The sequence below is a fragment of the Trachinotus anak genome, unplaced genomic scaffold, assembly GCF_046630095.1.
Source record: "Trachinotus anak isolate AG129_WGS33_773 ecotype Australia unplaced genomic scaffold, CSIRO_AGI_Tana_v1 ptg000019l, whole genome shotgun sequence".
Classification (NCBI taxonomy): domain Eukaryota; kingdom Metazoa; phylum Chordata; class Actinopteri; order Carangiformes; family Carangidae; genus Trachinotus; species Trachinotus anak.
The window spans coordinates 27,962,406-27,985,472 of NW_027273870.1; the positions used below are offsets into that span (position 1 = coordinate 27,962,406).

At 42.5% G+C, this 23,067-nt stretch overlaps 1 protein-coding gene and 1 long non-coding RNA gene across 4 annotated transcripts; one reads left to right on the top strand and one right to left on the bottom strand.

The window, feature by feature from the left end:
- The first annotated feature begins 1,035 nt into the window (after positions 1-1,035).
- On the top strand, positions 1,036-23,067 carry LOC139635985 (metal transporter CNNM1-like). Its single transcript, XM_071503606.1, has 10 exons — positions 1,036-3,256; positions 11,488-11,631; positions 11,754-11,894; positions 12,699-12,868; positions 13,061-13,151; positions 15,148-15,293; positions 16,208-16,493; positions 17,600-17,704; positions 18,056-18,160; positions 18,813-23,067. Exons 1-10 carry the CDS (start codon positions 1,816-1,818, stop codon positions 18,890-18,892), a joined length of 2,709 nt encoding a protein of 902 aa, XP_071359707.1. The 5' UTR covers positions 1,036-1,815; the 3' UTR covers positions 18,893-23,067.
- Positions 7,983-13,952, bottom strand: LOC139635986 (uncharacterized). Of its 3 annotated transcripts, XR_011694327.1 has the most exons (8): positions 13,627-13,952; positions 13,205-13,366; positions 12,988-13,054; positions 12,056-12,135; positions 11,786-11,933; positions 9,122-9,218; positions 8,757-9,027; positions 7,983-8,151 (listed from the first exon to the last, which is right to left on the bottom strand). It is a non-coding gene; the product is annotated as an uncharacterized lncRNA (long non-coding RNA). The 3 variants fall into 3 exon arrangements; XR_011694326.1 differs by having other exon boundaries at positions 7,983-9,027; positions 13,627-13,948; XR_011694325.1 differs by lacking the exons at positions 7,983-8,151; positions 8,757-9,027; positions 9,122-9,218 and having other exon boundaries at positions 9,801-11,933; positions 13,627-13,951.

Consider the following 23,067-nt stretch of genomic DNA (forward strand, 5'->3'; position numbering starts at 1 on the left):
CACTAACGCTCCTGTCGCTGAGTAGGAGGAAATCCCTGCAGCCAGGTTCAACCTCTGGTGAGAAGCCTGAAACCAGAAGATTGGAAACTGTCATAGCAGCGGATAAACGCGCTAGAGTTTGGAATGACGTGTTCAACAATCGCATGACTGAAATGTCTGTGTCCACATACTTTAGATCATGTACTGTGTAGTATGCTCCTCTCCAGTAGTTATACGTTTTGGACCACACAGTACAAAATTTATGCCAATAAACCTTTCTGTAAATTAAAGGCAACAAAAGAAGTAAACATTAAAAGATGAAGAGTAAACAGCTCAATTTCTCAAACACATTTACACAATCGACCTAAAAAGCTTCCAGTTTCAGGTTCAAAGTAAAAGAGATCCACATTCCTGTTCTCCTACTTATTCAGGTCTGATGTTCAATGTCAGTAACATTGTTCCCATCTTGTTTATATAATAACATCATGTTGGAAGTGGCTGACTGTTATCATACCTGAAGGTTCAGTCACAATAACACCTTAACTAAGACTGAATAAGATGGGGAAAAAGAACCTATAATAGAATCACATGCCAATCATCACAACAGATGTTCAAATATCTTACAGTTTCTACAGGTCACAAAATCACAGATAAGCCTGTTGGTCCTTCTCGTTTAGTGCTGGACGTAATGGGCCTGTGACTTTTGTGTGCTGAACCTGGCCCCAGGTTTCCTGTACAGTTATTTAATGAAACATCATCAATCACAAAACTAAATAAAGTTAAGATTGTGCAACATGGACCAACTTCAAGATAAGGTCTTAAGATAAGACAATGAAACAAGATCCACTGTTGATATTGTGCTTTACTGGTGTGGTCCAGTTGAGACAAGGCTGGAGCTTTCAGGGCCCCTGCTATTATGGGGCCCTATGGCAGCTGCCTGCTTTACCTGGTTACCTAGGCTTGGTTCTAGGTTGCCATTTGTGAAAAGTTTGGATGTTGTTGACTGTTTCTACTTAGCAACGACTGTAATAGTTGGAAATCCATTAACGAATGTTCAAGGATGCTGGTGGGTTTCTCTCTTTATATTATAGTCTGCACATATTCTGTGTCATTATAATAAAAGTTGTTTTCAGATGTTAATTAGTCATTAATGAATTCATTTTCATCCAGATTCTCTAAATTTCCAGAGGGTAAGTGGTCAAACGGTCCATCAGAGGGGTCTCTCTGAAGAACTAAAAACACAAAGCAAACGGGTCTGCACGACCTGGCAACCCAAAAGGTCTTTGTTATTTACTTAAACCTGATCCTCCTACAGTTTTGAGGCATCCCTCATAACAACAGTTCATAAAACTCTGTGCTCACACTTTACCACCACTTGCACATGCAATAATTTAATCAGGAAATATTAAGATAGACTATGGCTAGATGGCACTAGAGTTGAATAAATGCTATAAAGCACATTCAGTGTCAGTGTCATCAGCACAGTTTTTAACAGCTAATTAAATGACTGTAATCACAGTTAATTTATCACTACTCCTGGTGTATCATCAAGTCTCTTCATCATGAAGCTGTTGGTAATACTGCACATAATAAACTCTGAGACTAACTCAGACTACTGTAGTATCAGTCATTTTCATGCAGTGAGCTAGAGGCTATTATTAGAGAAGTTACGTCACCGCACAGTGGAGGGCGCATCTCTGTCTCGGTTCAGCAGAACATCACAACCGCCGCCGGTAACAGAGACCTGCTGGTCCCTCCTTCTCCCACATGGACCGGAACCACGCAGCACCATGTGACCCGGGAGCCCTGGGCTGACTGAACGTTTCACACCGCATCATGGCTGCGGAGGATGCGGCCGTGCGGTTCCGAAGCGGAGCCCTGCTCTCCCGCGGGGCTCCGCTCTCTCCATCCCGCCTGCTGCTACTCTCCCTGTCCGCCTGCACCCTGCTCCCCGCCCCGGCGCTCGGCTTGCTCGGTTTTCGGCCGGAGGAGACCGGGGCGGAGCTGTCCGTGGAGGACGGGGTGCTGAAAGCCACCGAGGGAACCCGCTTCATGCTGCGGGTCTACTACTCCACTTCCCCGCAGAGGCTCAACCGCACCGCAGCGACCCGCGCAAACAACGCCGCGCCCTGGATCGCCTTCATCGAGGAGCCAACTCCCGGGAGAGAGGGACAAGTTCACCCGAAGCGGAACATGTGCATGGACAAGAACGCCAGGACGTCCGACATCGAGGTTTTAGGCTCCTTCAAGTCTGCGTCCAGTCAGAACTCGGTGCTGGTGGAGCTGCTGGCCAAGGACCTGCGCAGGGGGGAGAAGGTCAAATACTACTCCATGTGCGCCTTCGACGGATCCAAATGGGAACACTACCGGACCCGGGATTTCTGGGTGGCCGTGGTCGAGCGCTCGGCTGTCCCGGAGCTCTGGCTGCAGGTTCTGGTCTCCGTCCTGCTGCTCGGGTTGTCCGCTTTGTTCAGCGGACTGAACCTGAGCCTGCTGGCGCTGGACCCGGTGGAGCTGCAGGTCCTGCAGAACAGCGGCACCGACAAGGAGCAGAATTACGCGCGGAAAATCGAGTCTGTGCGTCGGCACGGTAACTACGTCCTGTGCACTTTACTGCTGGGGAATGCGATCATCAACGCCTCGCTCGCCGTGTGGATGTGTCAAATCCTGGGCATGACCTGGCTCTCCACGGTCATATGCGCCTTCGGCATCTTCTTCATCGGGGAGATCCTTCCGCACTCGGTGGCGTCGCGGCACGGCCTGGCCATCGCCTCCAAAACCATCTGGGTGACGCGGCTGCTGATGGTGCTCTCCTTCCCCATCTCCTACCCCATCAGCAAACTGCTGGACCTCATCCTCAACCAGGAGATCTCCAACTTTTACACCAGAGAGAAACTCCTGGAGATGCTGCGCGTCACCGACCCGTACCACGACCTGGTCAAAGAGGAGCTCAACATCATCCAGGGAGCGCTGGAGCTGCGCACCAAGACCGTGGAGGACGTCCTGACGCCGCTGACCGACTGCTTCATGCTGGCCTCGGACGCGGTGCTGGACTTTAACACCATGTCGGAGATCATGCAGAGCGGATACACCAGGATACCGGTGTTTGAGAACGAGCGGTCCAACATCGTGGACATCCTGTTTGTCAAAGACCTGGCGTTCGTGGACCCGGATGACTGCACCCCGCTGAAGACCATCACCCAGTTCTACAAACACCCGCTGCACTGCGTCTTCAACGACACCAAACTGGACGCCATGCTGGAGGAGTTCAAGAAAGGTGAGGAGGGGGCCGGGAGGGGGGGTTGTGTGTCCCTGTTTCCACAGACTGGAGAGCATTTTTAGCTGGGGGGGCCATCATTTCTGGGGTCACATAAAGTGCAGTACTAAATCACAGCCACCACTGCAGAACATTTTTGATCCCCTACTATTGTCTGAATTATGAATATTCAGATTAAAATAATAGTATTCAGAAGTTATACACACATAAAACCTCTTCACCATGCAGGCAAATGACAGCCTAATAATATTTGTTCTAATAATGACAATATGATGCTTTGCCTTTCCTGATTTCTCACACACACACACACCAAAGGTTTCTCTCAGTTTCTTGTTCAAGGATATTTAAAGGATATGAGGGGTATTTCACCAGCTGTGAGTGTTGGCATCGCGCAGAAGAGGAAATGTACCCACTTAGAAACTGGCATCTGATGTGTGGCTAGTTGTTACCATGGCAACGTGTGGGTCTCAGGTGCCTCCAAGCAGGTGAGGGTGAAGGACCCTGATCGGCCTGTTCACTCTGCTGCACTGACAGCGTGGCAGCTTAACAATCTGTAATATACAGTAAATGTCATCATTGTTATCTGACACCTCCACCATCAATTAGATTTCAGTTCTTCACATTAACTGAGGGGTTATACAGGAAACCTGTGCTACCCTCAGGAAGTGGTAACTAAATAATACTGGAAAAGCTGAAGTGAAATACACCTTTGCTGTTTAGATTCTGAAAGGTTAACATATTTGGAGAAGTGGTTGTCACCTGTTAGCAATTAGCTATATGTAAATCTAAACCCAGATCTGTGATTGGTCCGAAGGTGGTTTCCAGGTCTGCTCACCCAGACCACAGAGGCCAGGTAATCAGTGCTACTCTTCACAGTGGTTTCATTTTGTTTGCCAGTTGAACTTGAAGTTACATTTTCAAGAATTCGTCCTTTTCTTTGATTCAGTTTTAGACTTTTCGGAGGAAAAATGCCATTTTTATTTGCTCTTGATTAGTGTTTTTCCATTGAGAAACGCAGACGTTCCTCCAATCAGACAATTATTTTGAAATGCAACCTCTTGTTAAACCTTAAATCTTTGGCAATTTTGTTTTTTCTTAGGCTTCAGTTTGGGAAAATCATGTTCAGACAGTAACCATCTACTACCAGCTGCATATTAGTTAAACACAAAGTCAGACATTACATTCAGAAATTTTTATTTCTGAAATCTGTAAAGAAGGCCAACAAACTGGTTTGAGTCCCTGGACTGACTGGACCAGACAAATGAAATCAGTAAGCTGAGCAAGATACTTAAACCTCTTTCTGCTCCAATGAGGCTGTTCAGTATTTAACAGTGAGGTATTGTGTGTATGTGCTGGAAAAGCTCACACAGACAATTCTTCACTGCATCAGCACAGTCTAAGAGCCCAGTCTGCAGTGCTGCTGCAGCAGAGCAGTATTTCCTCCTGGATGCAGTCAGCTGACTTTCCTGCTTTCTTGTAGAGTTTAAAATGGGTGGGGTGCTCACCGGCCAATCACAGCCTCCCTGCATGTTCAGGGACCCTGCAGACTCAGCGTTTTTTTTTTTCTGCTGGGTTTGTGGTGACAACAGGAAGAGACGGAGGTAAACAGAGAAGATCACCTTGACCGAGACAAGCCACAGCTTATTTATTCACATTTAGGACACAGTGAAAATCTGTGATCACCACGATGTCATAAGTAACGTTGATGTTTTAATAAAGCACTGAAATGGCTTCAGAAAGCTTTTTAAACTCTGGATGGTAGGATTGCCCTGTACAATATGTAAGTCTTTAGCTGAAAGCACCAGACTTATCTTCACCTTCACACATTCACAGCCAATCAGCTTGATCTATATAATGCTTGCTGACTACAAAGGGGCTCTATGTGTGGATGTTCCTGGAGTGTATGAAGCTAGATGCCATCAGAGCTGATGAACACAGAAATGATTCCTGTGTCACTGTGCCACAGAGAGATCTGGATGATAATCCAGTCAGAGCAGAGGATTATAAACTGGGTCTCCCCCTCAGCCTCTCTCGCGCTGTGTTGCTCTCTGTCTCTGTGTAACAACCATTTCAGGCACTGCAGCAGAAAAATGCAGGCTCCCTCCTTTATCTAAATGCAGCAATGGCAGCAGCTGGTGCTGCCACACACAGCTGCAGGGAAAAAATAACGTACATTATACAAACAGCTGTGTAGTGTCAAGGCATAACGTCTGCGACCTGCACCATTTAGCTACAAGCACAACGCCAATAAGGCTGATAGATAGTTACCTGAGATTATATTCAGGCTGTGGGTTGGTACAAATGTACCTACAGCTAAACAGTGTATTTGCAAGTTCACATGGCACAACTACAATCTACATTTAAAAATCATGTATGGTCCTACACAATCATGAAGACATGGACACACCTGAAAGGAAAATGAAAGAGCCACATACACATACATCTGCAAAATATATGGAGCCACGCCTCCAAGCTGGTTAAGGGAAGTCAACATGGACCTGCACTGCTACACACAATCTGCTCAACCCCCTCCATCACCTAATCAATGCAGCCGTACAATTTAACAGTCTATTTAAGCTGTCAGAAAATGGCCAGCTCCTCCTCTGCTCTGCTGCTGCTGGGTTATTGCAGCATCCCCAGCTCCACCTGCATACTTTGACTCGTCTCCAGAGGGAGTTATCCGCTATCACCACTCCCCACTCTCTTTCTCTGTGCTTACAGTAAGTGTGTGCTGCTGGGAATAATGAGGCCAGAGCCGAGACACCAGACCATGACTCTGCTGCTGTGCTGTAAATAAACTTTGCTATGCAAGCTGCTGGCATAGGGAGTATATGAAGAGAATAAGAGCATCATTTCAATCTGTCTAACAGGAGCTACCAGAGTATTTAGGTCATTTGCACGTGCAGTGACATTAAGTCATCATGGTGAAACCTGTGCTAAACCTGGTTGAATCCATCCTTAATGACAGAGCTCATCAGCTGCAGTGGAAGATATGATAAAAGTGCTGTTGGAGAGAAGAATAACAGAAAGAAAAATATATCTTTGCACGCCCAAAGTTAGTATAACAGTGATTTCTCAACATTTAAAGACACTGCAGAGATGTATCAGAGAGTCTGCTGGTCCTCTTTGGCCTGAATGCTAAGCAGTATGGGATTCTTTGGCTTGAATGCTAAGCAGTACGTCTGGCACAAATGAAACTGGCCAAGTAACACCTTCCCCGCTGTGAACCACAGCAACAGTAGCATGCTGGTACGAGAACCTTTTCAGTGCCAGGAGAGTCCTGTTTAGACAGATTGGAAGCTGAACGATGAACATTACACACAAATCCTGGACCAAAGTCTGCGTCACCCTGCCAGAAACTAGAGAGAGGGAGTTTGTCTTTCAACAGAGCAATGGGCCAAATACACTACAAGAACAGCAATAGGTTTAAAATAAAGATAATAAATGTCTCAGTGTTGTAACAATAGGAGCTATTGTTTAGGCACAGACCTGCACACATCTGTTTTACGGTCACATGTAGAGGAAACAGCCTAATGTCAACATGTGTGCTGAAGCCGAATAAAACTGATTAGAAACAGGAATAAAGAATTCTGCAGTCAGAATTCAACAAGTACTGCTTTAAATCATATTGAAAATCAGTGTTGAGACTTTTTGTTCGTCACTTTACATATAAGACACAAAAAGAGGTAAATCCTGATTTAATCCCAAAGCACTTTATTAATCAATTCCCCCATTAACAGGAATTGATTCATATGATCCAGCACCACCCTTTTACTGCAAAATAGACACCCCACTACGCTTTATACTCTCCCTCTCCAGCCTCTCCTCTCTCTCTTTGTCCTTGTCGCTGTCCAGTCTCCTGGGAGGCAGACTATAAAATATTCAGTGTGCTGTACGTCCACAGTTTGTCTTCCTGCCATCTGCTCTCTGTGTTCATGTTACTGTTTTTTTTTTTTGTTTTTGTTTTTTTTTTTACACATTTCAGCTGATCAGCTCTTATCCTGCAAACACAAGCAGTGGAATAAAGTGTCATGTACAGTATATGGAGACATCCACAGTAACCGAAACCATTTTCAAGGGGTGGGTGGTACTCTTCCCTAGTCAATAGCACTGATAGTAGCTTAAAATCCTTTCAAAATAAGATATGATATACTTAATTGTAGGGAAATATGCCCTGGGCTCAAAGTCGCTGCATCACCAAACTTTCTTGAAATGGTTCTTAAAATCATTCATACAGTAACTTAAAAACACACACAATGAAATTGAGTAAAACCAATACAACTTAGAACAATACTGCACTATTACTGAACATTCAATGTAAAACCAACAACTAAAATAATGCACACGTGGATGTAGACTGCGCTATAAAGTGCTCTGTAATCACGTCATGTTCCACCATTGCAGCCTTTAACTGCTGCTGTTTAAAGTCTTAATGGATGGGACAACTGAGATCTCCTAATGGTTCAGCCAGAGGGAGAACGCTCATTTTCAGAGTGAAGGATGTGAGATGGATTTATTATCTTGAGTGCCTTTCTGAGCACAGACCTCTCACTGAGGAGAATGGTGATCTTCCCTCCCAATAATCTTCACTACAAAATAAATCAGCTTATACTGGAGTTGCTTTGACAAGATTCCAAACAATGCTTAAATACAGTACCTGATTAGACTCACTAAGACTGCCTGACAAAAGAAAAACATCAGAATCATTATTAAAATCTCTGGTGACTTGTTTAGCTTTGATTGCCGTTAGGCGATATCCAACATTTAATATCTTGCTATAGTCCAGCCCAAATATTGTGATATAAGACGATATTATTCCTAGGGAAAAAACAATGTACAGTGAGCAAAGCAGTGAAATGAGAGTCAGGCTTGCCAGCAGACCAGCCTGTGCAAAACTGCAAAAGAAAAAAAAAAATTCACATTATGAAAAATATTGCAAATGGCAGGAAATAACGTGGTAGTTGATATTATCGAACATCAGACCAAGCCTGATTGCTGTTAACCTGCCAGTTGAACCTGCAATAACACTTGATAAAGTGAATTTACTGAGATCAGCCTACTACTCGTCTGAAGGCCACACATTTACAGGCCTTGTCCTCTGAAAGCGCTGGTCCCTGACCTGCTGCTGCATTGTTTAGAGGTATTACTGAATCTAATTAATTTGTTTTTTACTTAAATGACCTACGCCCGTGTCTCCTCTGGCTGGGAACATGATGAAGTGAGTGGGAGTTGGCTTGATGACCTCAAGAAGAAATGCTAAACTAGTTTTTAGAAAGACAGTCGAGCCATGGTTCAGGGTTTAGCTTCAGTATCTACTAAATGCTCCTTCTAGTTCAAAAGTTTTAACTGTCATAGGCTAACGGTTGTCTTCCTGTGTTTTGCTAGTAGTTGTAAGGGTTGACACTAGTTGCCAGGCTAATTTCTAGGAACACAAGTAGTTTTTAAGTTAACATTCACATTCTTTATCACATGTACTCTCACTAAATTACAAAAGTCTTACCATGGTCGTCTGTGTGCTGCAGTGAAGTAATTTCACCTTTTCCCCAGCAGTCATTGGGACTCGTCATCGGAGGAACTGCACAGGTGTAGCAGATTAATCATGACTGTGTTCCAACTGTGTGTGCAGGTTCTCAGGCCCTTGTGTTGTGGATGCTGGCTCACAGCCGGGCCACTGGGACACTAACATGGACCTGAGCCATCGTTACTGTTACTAATTACACCTCTGCTTTGGATGAATTGGCACAGCATTGAGTTAGGTCACAGTTTGGGGCCTGTAAAAGAGAAATAGGTGCACAGGGAATTCATTAATAGCAATAATTATAAAGATTACGATAAAGATTGTACATAAACCACTTTGAGCCACACCTGATGAGCAGCACATTCCAGGATTTGCAGTTTTTAAAGCTGTGCCGGGCAACAGGGAGTAACTGGAGCACTGTTACTGAACTGGTGGAAAATGAAACTGGCAAACAGAAAATGATGCTTCTAAACTGAAGAACAACTTTTAATAATTGCAAATGACAAAAATCCAAAATCTGTACTAGACATTATGATTTCTAACAACATTTATCTCTCCCAGCTTTCAAAGATGAATAAACATAAAATAAAATGTGCGTGCAGTTCATCAGATCACATTACTCCTGTGCAGTGAACAATTAATTCATTACTTGGTGCCACTTGGGCTTGTGTAAATTCCTTACCTTTAATTTACCTTAAAGGTCAATTTACACAATTCACGAAAGAGATAACAGCAACCCCTTCTTCCAGAAACAATATCCCAGTTACTTTAGATAAGATTTAACTAGGAATTATTTTCTAAAATGAAATGAAATGAAAATAGTTATTGCAATAGTCAGACTGTCAGGAGAGATTGCATAGGTCTTGGTTTTAGTGCATGACCTTTGTCACGTCTTTGTCATCTTTCATCGGCTTTCTTTGCACCAAAATCTTACTTGTGAATCTCAATATTCCCCTTCTATTAATCAGTTTTCTCTCAACGTAGAAACACATTTTATTTCACATATAATTTATTGGCCGTGTAGTGTTGAAATTAACTGAACTTTATTTAAAATTTGGTCAAGGTCCCAAAGTTTCCACAAATACAAAATACATCAAACTGCATAACAGGGAAATGTTCCAAAACGGTCCACATTTTTCTCTTTGACAAAATAATAATAATGATAATATTAAAACTGCACATCTTTGTAGACTTGCTTCACCACACATATGCACATACACACACAAGGTAAATGAAGAATAAGGTTCATGTTGCAGTTGTTAATAGTGGTGTCAGAGGTTTAAGTATTAAGTTCCATACACGCATCTTACAAAGGCTCTTAACTGACACAGAGAGTGTACAGCACATTACTGCAAATGCTCTGCTCTCTCCCTCACTTGGTCTGTTCTGTATGTAAGGCTGACCCACTTAGCTGAATGTATCTCTGCCAGAATTGTGTGCTTGTGTGTGCTTGTGTGTGTGTGTGTGGGGTAGAGTTTGGCAGGCACAGAGTGTAGAAGCAGAGACAGAATCTCAGTGAGGAAGCTGACTTGGAGCCAGAGGAACACTACAAACAAGGATTCCCTATGTTTTCTGTCAATGTGAATATTTGTGCACGAGTCTGTGTGTATACACATACACATTTTCTGACCGTTAAGTTGTGAATTATGAAACGGTTAGTTAGCCAGTAACGCACACGTTGGTCTCAGGACGAACACACACACACACACACACACACACGCCTTCCTGTTCCTTCTGCTTCGTTTACAGACCTACCCAACTTGAATTAAATAAGCCCTTAAGCTCATCTCAGATCATGTCTGACTGATCTGTTTTGTTTAGTTTTATTCTGTAAAATCTGCATCTGAATTAGTTTTTCAAAGATTATTAATGATTCCATTTAATTCTGGAAAAACCCCAAGATTTTACCTCCAGAAACACACACTCACTCATCATCACCCACACGGCAGAAGAACTGCAGACTCTGGATATGTCAGCTGAGTGTATTTATGTGATGGATTGTGTTTTTACATCCAGAGGCTGTGTGTGTATTGTATTGAATCTTCCCTGCTGTTGCACCCACTCCACTGGCTCCTGCTGTTGTTCCACTTACTGAACGGCAGACTGCACAGCTCCACTCCCACTCAGTGTACAAGAGGACCAATCACAAACCCACACATACAGTTCCAACACATACTCACAACCGCTCTATGTGAGCTTGTGTGGTGGGTTTCAACATCTGTATTATATGTTTTTTCTATTTTGATTATGCTTTAAGTTGAATTTGTGTCACGTGAAGTGAAGCTGAAGTTGAAAAGTTGAAGCTGATATACAGTAGGCCTGCCAGCTTTTAAAGAAGCTCCTTGCTGAACTGCAAAAGCTTGTGCCTGCAAGAATGGATCCTGGTTTGGATCCTGGACTCACTGGAAATGTCCAGATGACTAAACTGAATAACTAATTCCTCAGTGGAGTTAAAGTTGAGACTGAAATGTACTTTGTGATACAACTCATCTGCCTAGTTGAGACTGTGCTCCTTTAAGAAATGAGCCCATACTTTATTATGACCTATAGTTAAGTTTTGTTGCTAGGTGACATCTAGTGGCTGTAGGGAAAAGTGTGGTGATGTAGTATTTTCACTTACACTTTACATATTTTACTTATCTTTACTGGCACTCAAATTAAATAAATCATTTTCTAAATTAAAAGTGATCCTGATTTGACCTTTTACATCCAGGAAAGTCGCACCTTGCCATCGTGCAGCGAGTGAACAACGAGGGTGAAGGAGACCCTTTCTACGAGGTGATGGGCATCGTCACCCTGGAGGACGTCATTGAGGAAATCATCAAGTCAGAGATCCTGGATGAGACCGACCTCTACAGTATGTATGCATGCATGTGCACACACACAATCCAACATATATATTTGTCAAAGCATTTGCAACTGGGATTTGAAAACGTTCATTGTGTGTGCGTGCGTGTCGGTGTGTGTCTGCCCTGTCAGCTGATAACCGCACAAAGCGCCGCGTTTCTCACCACGAGCGGAAGCAGCAGGACTTTTCCATCTTCAAACTGTCAGAGAACGAAATGAAAGTGAAGATTTCCCCTCAACTTCTCCTGGCAACACACCGCTTCCTCTCCACGGGTAAGAGCCAATGACCTCACGTGTTCTTGTAGCTCTACACTTAGGAGACAGGAGGAAGATCATCCAAACTGAGGATATTTTCTCCAGTCTTCTTTGACATGAGGTCATTAGTTTAAATTAAATTAGGGCTTCAGGCCTGAGTTTAATGTGGTCATACTTACTGTCTTTCCAAGGTGAAACTGATGCATCCTCACAACTCTCCTGGAAACCTCAAGATGGTTCAGTTTACATCCCACAAGACCTGAAAAACAAATCCAGGCTTCATATCTCTTGTTGTTTTGAGGATTAACTTTCTTTTCAAGCCCTTGTTCCAATGTTTCTTTTTTGCATCATCATCTGGCCTTAAAAATAAACATTCCTACCTCAATGTATGAATTTTTAATCTGACATTTGGGTTTCATTCATTTCAACCCTCTACGTTCAGGACAGGATTACATTAAGATTTACACTTTAAATTAGGATTATGAAAATGAATGTACAATGAGGGTCCACACAAGAAGGAGAACCAGATACAGCTAAGTAGAAACAGTGGAAACTGACTTTAATATTAACTCAATATCAATCATTTTCAAACTTTCTTAAAAATAAAATAATAAAGGGTCAAAGTTGGATCCTGATCATGAGCATTTTAATATGAATATACTCAGCAGTCAGACTCATAGAGTGGTGATAAATCTTTTTCAGTAACTGAATTCTCAAAAATTCTTTCTGAGTGAATAAACAAGTGAACTGGGAGGAGAAATCCTCCTGAATGAGAGATAATAATAGTTTCTCCATCTCACTCTCCTCTCCTCCCTCCATCAGAGGTGGAGCCATTCAAACCAGCTCATATCTCAGAGAAGATCTTGTTGAGGCTGATCAAACACCCCAGTGTGGTGCAGGAGCTCAAGTTTGATGAGAAGAACAAGCGAGCGCAGCAGCACTTCTTGTTCCAACGCAACAAACCTGTGGACTACTTCATCCTGGTGCTGCAGGTATCTGCTTTTAACTTTTACTTGGCCAGCAATGTGCAATGTCCATGATGTCAACACAGAAAATACTAAAATAGTAAAAAAAAAACAAAAAAAAAAAAAAACAAAAAACCACAGCCTACTTGTCATCTTGTCCTAGATGGAGGCCTGTCAGTTAACGTGGTGTTTCTCTGTTCCTCTGGTTTGTTTCTGCAGGGTCGAGTTGAGGTGGAGTTCGGTAAGGAGGCGCTCAAATTTGAGAATGGAGCGTTCTCTTACTTTGGGGTACCCGCCATCATGCCAACAGGTACCACCACCACACACACACACACACACACACACACACACACACACACACACCTTATGCCTGCTTGTTGATGTTTAAGGCTCTGTAGACAACCGTCACTGCCACTAGATGTCGCACTAGACCCCCCCAGCATCTCAGACCAAAACAAATGCTTCACCTCCGACCTCTGTCCGCCCACAACTCCTCCTCCCTTCATGTTCTCCATCAGCAAGGTACTGAAAACGGCCGTTAGACACACAAGAAGCTCAACTTAATAAAATTACTCCGTTTACACGAGACAAAAAAAAAAAAACAAAACAAAAAAACAATCATTAGCCCTGGCTAGCATTGCCGTGATGTGCTTCGTCTCAATGCTGATAGTTAGCCAGCTAGCGATAGCGACATTTGCCGCTACAGCAAGTTAGCTAACGTTATCACGCTACCGTAGCCGTTACTAATGAAAACAGACATGCAACATTACATAGCATCAAATTACTTAAACATGGAGGAGACATAAAGGGCGGGACATTTGACTGTCTGTGCCCCCTGTGTCGTGAGAGATGGAAATCACGCTGCCATCGGCGCCAAGGAAGAGTCCTTCTTCCTCGGTAGCTTTCTTTAGGAGTTTGAAAATGCGTTGGCGGTCCCTCACCTTCCGCTACGGAGACAAGATGGCGACCGCTCAACTTTCGGCCGTTTAACTGCATCATCCGGGTACTTGCGGTGCACTGCGTGTTGCCATGGTTGCCAGTGTGAACGCACCAATTAAAAATAGCAGCTGTAAAGCAGCATATATATATAGAAAATAGTTTGTTGTTTATTGTTCAAAATCTCATTAACAGAAACTTTAATCTTCCTAAAATTAATTTTGCTTCTAAACTGACATTATGTCACAAAAATGCCCTTATTTGTGAAGCTTATAAATTGTGTCCATTTACGAAGTAATATTTAAGTTATTTTATAAATAAGATAATTTCATGTATTAAGATCATGAAAAAAAATCTAAAAGACTGAAGAAATGTACAGTTTGTTAAAGTAAATTACTGCTTGAGCAGCTGCACTGATTTTATTTTGAAAACGTGGACTTGGAGAGTGAAAACACTCACCAGCAGCGCTCTCCCTCTTCAGCCATGTTATTTAAACTGCTCTGAATGCTTTCAAATGTGTGCACACGTCCAAGTCATTTAACTGCCAAACACCTGAATGCAGCATTTATCAAGTGAAGAGCCTCAAATGAATGAAAGCTTTCAGCCACGACAGCGGAAGTGAAGCAGCATGCCTGAGCTCTCTCCTGATTTACAGCTATAATAAACTTTTCACATTAAAATGTCTAAAAATGACTGAACCTATGTTATGAATTTTATGAGTTGTGTACTCACACTATTCCAAATGTTTCCAGCAAATTTCCAACCAAAAGAAATACGCGTTAATTATGGTAATGGTCGATTTCATGTAGTCATTGGTGGATGGCGTCACATCCCTTTTGCGCATGCGTTGGTGTTGTGTTTGTCGGCCAGAAGCCGTCAAAATGTACTATTAATTTAGTTTGAAGCCACATTCTTACGATACACTTTTTAGATATGGGTCGTTTTTAACTATATATTTTAACTGGATGAAGGATTTTATTCATTGGGCGTCTGCATCTTAAGTTATCATCGAAACAAGCTGAGTAAACGTTAGCGGCAGCTCCGCTTATGTCTTATGACCGCCAAACAGTGTTTGAGAAACACTAACTTTTAACATGAAACTGCTGTATTCAGTATTTTTTACAGATTTAATCACCTGGTCTGTTTGTTTTGGAGAGGAGGAGACCTCTGCAGATATTTCGGCTCCTAGTAAAAATCTCCTGAATGACAGTGAAGGGATCCAAACCGAGAGAAGATGACTGCAATGCCTGCAGCAACTCCCATCATCCCTCACTGCTTCAGTGTCTTTTGTTATTGTTTTCATGGTTGTGGTCCGTCCTTGTAAACGCGGATGTTCAGTAATATACCTGCGCTCTCTCCCTGCTCTGCAGTCCACAGGTCCCCGTCCCGCAGCAGTGGTCTGGACCGCTCCGAGTCCATGCTGTACGGAGGCAGCATGGGGCAGCTGAACGGGGCGGGAAACGTCTACCTGCCAGATTACTCTGTCAGACAGCTCACACACCTGCAGATCATCAAGGTAACACCGTGACAGTTAGGGGGAGGTGGCCTCTTGCTGTTTTATTATTATTATTATTATTATTATGATTTTATTTATTCACTTGATTTAATTAGGACTTCATTGTAGGGTGGAAATTCTGTAAATGTAAACTTGAAATAAAAAAAAAAAAATGACATCATTCACTCACCCACAAAGTCCAATTGGTGGGAATGTGAAAGAGGCCGCTCCTAGAGGCTGAAATGCTTATTAAATGTAAAGGTTTTAGGTGGAGTAAACAGCATAATGACATTACCAGCTACACAGGTAACACAGTCAATGCAATCATGATTATCCTCTGGAAAAAGAAGGAAAATTTCACTAAAATGTATCACAGAATAAGATATTTTAAAGTCGGTATTTTGGCCTGAGGAAAGTGTAAAAAAATGAAACTGATTTATATTTTTGTGCATCTTGTGACCTCATTAATGAATGAACAGCAGAGAGATGACAGGAACAGAGGGGAGAGGCTGAATCTGGGGTCACTGCGGTAAATGACCTCTATTATGGAGAAGTGAAACTTGTGTCCTGATGATGGTGCTGAATGAAAAGAGAGGGAATCACCAGGAGGAGGAAATATTTATAAAGGGTGTATAAGCTGTAATCAAGCAATTTATTGATGGTTAACACATCACTAGATTTTTTTTTTTTTTTTTTTTGGATTGAAAAATATTGCATAACCACACCAACGCAGACTAATGGCAAATTCTACAATTCTACAGACTGTTGGTACAGATGTCCCTTGAACGCCTCACCTGCAGGCAATGGGGGGGGGGGGTCACCTACAGCACAGTAGGAACCAGGTTTTATTAATACCTGGTTTATACACTGTTATAAAGTGATACCACATGATTTCCTCCAACAGTTAATAATACCCATAATGCCCTATTGGTCAGATCACCCGGAGCCACTACCAGAACGCTGTAACGGCCACCAGGATGGACAGCTCTCCTCAGACCCCCGATGCCGACGCTCGTCCCACAGAAGGCAACACCCCGACCCCAGAGCCTCCAACGATGGAGCATGCTGCCACGCTGATGCCCCCGCCACACACCACCACCACCGCCACCCTCATGCCTCCACCCAGGGAGCCCAGCCGGCCCAGCTCAGCGAGAACCCACGGACAACAGTCCAGCGTCACACACAGCACCTCCCTGCTGAACGAGAAGAACCGCATCGTCCGTAAGTACCGTCGAGTCCAGGCACAGGCGGCGGCGGCGGTGAATCCAATAAGAGAGAGTTAGACAGGAAGTGACTGGAGCAGGTCAGAGCGAGGTCAGTAAGAGATGGTCCGAGCCATCAGAGGCAGACGAGCGAAGCTGCTCCTTCAAATGATTCTTTATCTGAATCCATTAGGGTGTAAAATTCAGGATGTGTAGAGTTCAGTAACCTCAAACTGAAGACACAGCTGAAGACAGGTGAACAGAGGGGATAAGAAAAGACGGAGAAAAGACCCAGGGTGCATCTCTGTGTTAATAGTTCCTTATGAGAAACTGAGTTGCAAACGCACGTCTTACTCTACAGAGGAAACAAGAATAAGTAATTTCAAAATGAAACAGGAAATTAACAAATAGCCCGAATATGAAGAGTCAAAAACTGTCTACAGAAACAGTCCCTTCAGGGCAGACCATGACAACCATAATACAAAAATTTCCCAAGAGCATTTTAAAATGTAATTCCAGTATATTACAGTAACTTTATGCCGGTGCTTATGATCACACTAACGTGTTGCAGCTGTACTTTTACTCTGGACCAGGACATGACTCAGTGATCTGTCTTTTAATGCTCCACTGGAATAACAAACATGATGAGATTAAAATGTGTTTAAATATTAATGTGCCACTGGAATTGAATTACTTTGTATAAAGAAGTCTGCTGAATGGAGACTGAGTGTATATGTGTGTGTGCGCTGTTTTGATTATAACATGGACTGTCTTTTACTTTAGGAAGTGTATTCAGTAGGTTAAGGCACTGATTGCAGGAGGCGGTTCTGTAATGATGCGGTTTTGTGAACGTGATTTTTTTTCTCCAAGAGCAATAAGAGGATTTATCTGTGTTTGTATGTGTGGGATTTTTTTCATCATTGTTTTCACTTTATTTGCCCCTTTTTTTCTCCTGAAGTTCTCTTTTTAAGCTTCGGTGGTTTTTGCCGGCAGCGGATGCTTTTTGGTGGCCTGTTAAAAACCCCTCATAATCCGCGGGTGGGAGTGACTCCTTTAAAACAGTGGATCTGAGTTCGCATGTGGTAAATAAACGGCACTCATCGTGTGTGTTTGTGTGTGTTTCAGGGAGTAAATCTGACGGCCAGAAGAGTCCCAGCGACTCGGTGTTTCTCAGGATGGATGAGATCCCGTACATCAGAGAGGACAGATCAGAGACTGACACACACACTGGTACGACGGTCACGAAGACCATTACAGCCAATCTACTGCATGTGGTGATGATATTCATGTTAACATGTCCTGTCTGCCTCGACTTGAGATGAGGAACTGTTTGGTTAGTGTGAGCACAGAAAGTCATCATGTGCAAACACCTTTAGCAGCATCGCTTCCTGAATAAATAAATTCAATTTTTACTCTGAAATCTTTCCTCAACCAACTTCCCTAAAGTTGTTTGGCAAAAACGTCTTTAGTTTCCTCTAGAGTCATACAGGACTTTAATCTGTCCCCGAACAGAGACTAAAGCTGTTCACTGTTGACAGGGTCATGACGAGGTCTCTCTCTCTCCTTCTCTCTCTCTCTCAGACATGGCCTCTGTTCCCATAGAAACGGACACGTCTCCTTTCATCAGCAGCCTGTCGCTGAGCGGCTCAGAGGACACGCTGGGCAAGAAACTCCTGCTCAAACTCAGTCAGTCCCACACACACACACACACACACACACACACACACACACACACACAAACCACTTGTTCACCAACCTTTTCTATACTCTCTCTCTCTGCTTGGCTTTGATTCACATGCAAACTCAGCCTCATACGCACAATACACACACACAACCACAGCTTCCCCTGCAGAACCTGCCTCCTATTTGAACTTACATTAGAGTTCTGCCTACTTTGTATTCTCATGTTGTTTCTTCAAGGGAATTCCAGTGTTTTTCTACTTTTTAGATGTATTCGTTACTGGTGTGAAAAAGTATGAGCCAAACTAAATACAGTGATAGAAATATAACCTCTGCACATCTCCAACATGCCATTGATTTCTATGGTATGAAAAACACTTACAACAATGGAGGGGTCATTCAACCAACACACAAAAACTGAATGTTATTTTCTGCATTCATATGCAATTATACACAGTTTAGAGAAATATTATCAGGTTAATCAGACTGAATGTATTTCAAGTGTAATTTGCCAGCTAACCAAACCTATATACAGTGGGTGTTTTAGAGTGTGAAGTTAGCACGACCCATAGCCCATAGTCAGAACGGACATGATCATGAGAATAAAACCCAGTCTGAAGAACAACAGTTAACATGTTAACGTGTCTTGTCTCCTCAGGCCACAAGAAGAGGAAAAAATCCCGCGAAGGGGAGAAAACTCCAGAGGACATTTCAGAACAGCCGCTGGTTAAAACCTAGCAGGGTGTGTGAATGAAACAGACCCGAACACTCCATCATCCGATGGTTCATTAAGTTGTTTGTAAAGACGATGTGGTTGGTGAACTACAGCTATCAGAGTTTTATCTGAGAACAGACTCCACACACCCCCGCTGCAGGAGATTATAAAGTGAACCCATCACCAGGAACGAACTGAACACGCAGATGGAAGACACCATTTCATCACAGTACAAGGGGGGGGGTGCAGCTTTGATAATACACATTCAGCTGCAGCCTTTCATCTTCACAGGTTTTTCATGCTGATGCTTGTATAAAAAGGAATGACTGTGAATGAAAAAGATTTGTAGAAAAAATTTTTATAAACTATATCCCCTCCTCACGTGTGATCACTTCTCCCGTGGAGCTATAGGAAATGACGGTTCACAGGAAAACGGATGGAAGACACCAAAGATGTTGCTGTTTTATACACACTGCTCCAAAATGCACAGGAGGAATCTCAACAAAACAGAAGTAAAGTAGTTGCTTTGTTTTTCGGGCTTTTGATTTGAAAGGTTGCATGTTTAATGCTCGTTAGATCTACAGAATAATTATAACATGCTGATGCAGAAACATTCATTTTTCTACCTTTTTATTTCAGTATTTTACATCCAGATTGTGTCAGTTTTTAAACATTTCTTCACTTTCTAAAATGCAGATGGACACACACTTGTCAACCAAGTGCCCCATAATGCCAAAAGTATATGGACACCCATGTTATGGTTTTTGCCCCTTAGTTCCAGTGAAGCACATCATGTGTGCAGTAACATAAAGATATTTTGCACCATAATGTGCTTCCACCTTTGTTCCAACCATGTCCTGTTTCAACATGAAAATGCCAGGTCAACAGAAAAAGGATTTTCCCAGTTTGGTGTGGAAGAACTTTACTGGTCTGACTTTGCCATCGACCCTCGAGCCAGGCCCCGAAGCTGCGGTGCTTCTGTGCTAACTGCTGTTAAAGCAGAAGATCGATGCCCAATAGTTGTGGAACGAGAGGTGTAACTATCACGTGTGTGTGTAATGTTGGTTTTCCACATGCTGTGTCCCCAGCTGTCTGTCTCCTGTCTGTGTATTTTCCTCGTTGGATTTATATGATTTATTGTTTCCAGTTAAGTATCTGTTAAAAACCAGACTGCAGACACCTTAAAGGAACAGCTCAACATGTTGTCAGCTTATTTGCTTTTTTGCCGAGTTAGCTGAGAAGATCGGTGCCACTCTCATATCTGTGAGCTAGAACCAAGAGGTCATTAGCCTAGCTTAGCATAAACAAGCTTGCTGAGAAGTTAGCCATCTCAATTAGCTTGTTTCCGCTGCCCCCATGTGGCCAAAAAAAAATCACTGAGCTGCAGCAATTTCAGGTTTTAAAAAGTACACAACATTAAAAGCATGTTGTTGTTATTTACACTGATTTGTGTGTTGTTGTGTTTGACAGTTGTATGTTTGAATTCTGGATGAAGTGTTTACGCTGCGTCTGGCTAACACGAGAGCAGTGTCTGTCCTCTCACCTTCCTCATGGCAAAAAAGCAAATAAATGTCCAACTATCACTTGACGTCTTTCCCGGATCACAAAATCAAACTTCTGGCCCATGTACCTCCACATCTGGGCAGATCCCGGTTGTTATCCTAAGATATTGGCCGACAGCCGAAAGATTTTCTGTGTGCATGCCAGAATTTGTCCAGATGTGGAAGTAACATCTGACAACCCTGCTGTATATGGGCCAGATTTGGACCATGAAACCAGGTGTATGTTGGGCCAGAAGAACCCAAGTATGGGTTGGATTTATTTGGCTATCTGGGTTGCTATGTGATCAGGTGTGTTTTAATTGGGTTTTAAATTGCTATTCGTTTCCAAATTGATCTCCCATGATGTGAATCAGTGTCCAGATGTTAAAGAGGTTGCATACAGTTGTGTACAGCTCATGACTGTGGGTTCAAACAGCGACCTGACCAATTCTCCACCTTGCTATGTAACAAGGATCAGATTGGATTTGTGTGGTTGTTGTTTTTAAGTGCCCTGTTCCTTTTTTTGCTTTGTGATGAAAGGCATCACTCCTTCATTTCACGTCCTTCTTTGTCATCTGAGCCTTTTCTTTTTACAATATGTGATTTGAAGAGGATTTTATACCTTATAAAAATTCAATTTCTTTTGTTTCTTTTTCCATTTTGAACCTGAGGAGAACATCAGACTTGGATAAAAGACAGACTGCAGCTTCCTGTCTGCACATACTGTATGTTCAGAAAACTGGGGTCAGGCTTTCATTTCAGATTTATTCATCACACAAGTTGTGATCACTGAACTGAACCTCTTTAAATAATCATCACCTGAGCTAAGCCTCTTTTTTTAGGTCCATTTCAATTAAATATGAATCTCATTCTTTCTGCCTTTTCTTTGGAGACAGAAGGGACTGTTCACAGGACGTGATCTCTTCTCCTCTATATGGACAATATGTTGTATATATCATTGGATTTATGACGTCAGCACCTTTCACAATATCTGAATGGGAAACGTAAACTGTTGTCCCAAATGTAGGCTTCCACTCCACATCCAAACTCAACGTATCAACACATCAGTATGAGTGTGAGATAATGTGCTCACCTCTTTAAGGAGAGATCAATAGAAGGTGTATAAGAATGTTTGCTGAGGTTAACAACAGAAAGATTTTGCTGATTAGAGCCCAACGCTGTGATGCATCTTGATAAGCATTAGGCCAGTAAAGGTACAGGTAGAGTCCAGTAGAGTCTGGATGCTGGTTTTGGTAGAGTAAAGATGGAGGTTTTCACCTGAAACACCCGGATCAACCCACAGGGTGAGGAGGGGATGGGGAGGTGGTGGGACTGAAAGGGGGAAGACTGATTGGCTCTGGGTACGTAGGCTGGAAAATAACTGCCCAGAAATGGTGGCGACAGAAATGACTGAGAGGGGAAAAAAGAAAGTGACGGACTAGATGGAAATGGAAAAGCAAAGAATTCCCAACAGAAGGAGAAAGAACGAAGATCATGCTTACTGAACTTTCACAAAAGCTTCATTTGTCTTAGTCCACGACTCTTACCACCACATTTCTTTGACGTCTCTGCTTTTCTTTGTTAACCACCTTTAAATATATTGCAAGAATCTGAGATGAGGAATGTATCCATGATTATTCCCTGCAGTAAAATGTGTATTTGCTGTCCCCTGGTGGCAGAGGGGAGTTGAACATGAGTGCACGGGTCACTGGGTTGGAAACGTTTGAAGCCTTAACTGCTGAGTTTCTCTAGCATGATACAACACCAACGAAGAAGTCGCTGTGCTTCACACTTTACCAAGCTTGTCTGTTCTTTTGTTTTTGACTGCTGCCCACTTTTTGTATAAAAGCAATACTGAAAACACTTGATGCAATGATGTTGAAGTGAATGACCCTGCAGGTCGTGGACGAGACAAACACAAACACAAACACATTGTTATTAATAACATCTGTGCTTGACCTGCTACAACAAGTCTAAATACACCCACCTGGCAGAAATACCCTCTGAGCTGATGCTTCTTTAACATTAAGCCTATAAAGATTTGTAGTGTCCATTATATAAAGATGAAGTAAGTTACACTGGATGTATATTTTCAAGAATAATAGGAAATAGAATGGTTTTTGTAACTTTTATATGAGTGGTTGTTATCTTATTGGGATCCCCATTTGGAAATCAAAGTTTACCTATTTGGATGTTAAAGCATTAACTAATTTTTAACATTGAAGAAGTTGTTGAAGTGTTGCTTTCTAATAATAATTACAACATTTAGCCTATAGAGCGAACAGCTGATTTCTGGAGGTTTTATACTTAACGCAAGTTCAAATTTGATCTTGTAAATGTTATTGAAATAGAAAACAGAAATGTATTTGAAAGCCATACCTGGAAAAAAAAAGTCACATCACTGGAACTCTGATGTTCCTTGTAAACTGTTATGGTTTGACTTATGTCTAATAATTCATCACACTGAGGAAACTTAATATCCTGTCCATGGGTGTAGTTCACCAGAGTTACATTTTTTTTTTCTCCAAGTGAGCAAATAGATTCAATTCACATAATCTGGTTGAAATTCATGTTCGTTTTTTAAAGAGCTTGAAGATTAAATCATCACTGAAGCGTATGTCATGCAAGAGAGCCAATAAAAACAAAGTGAATGGTCA

Coding starts and splice junctions, on each gene's coding strand:
- LOC139635985 (XM_071503606.1), top strand. CDS start 1,816: ATGGCTGCGGAGGATGCGGCCGTGCGGTTCCGAAGCGGAGCCCTGCTC. Junction 3,257..11,487: donor GCTGGAGGAGTTCAAGAAAG/GTGAGGAGGGGG, acceptor TTTTACATCCAG/GAAAGTCGCACCTTGCCATC. Junction 15,294..16,207: donor CACACCTGCAGATCATCAAG/GTAACACCGTGA, acceptor CCTATTGGTCAG/ATCACCCGGAGCCACTACCA.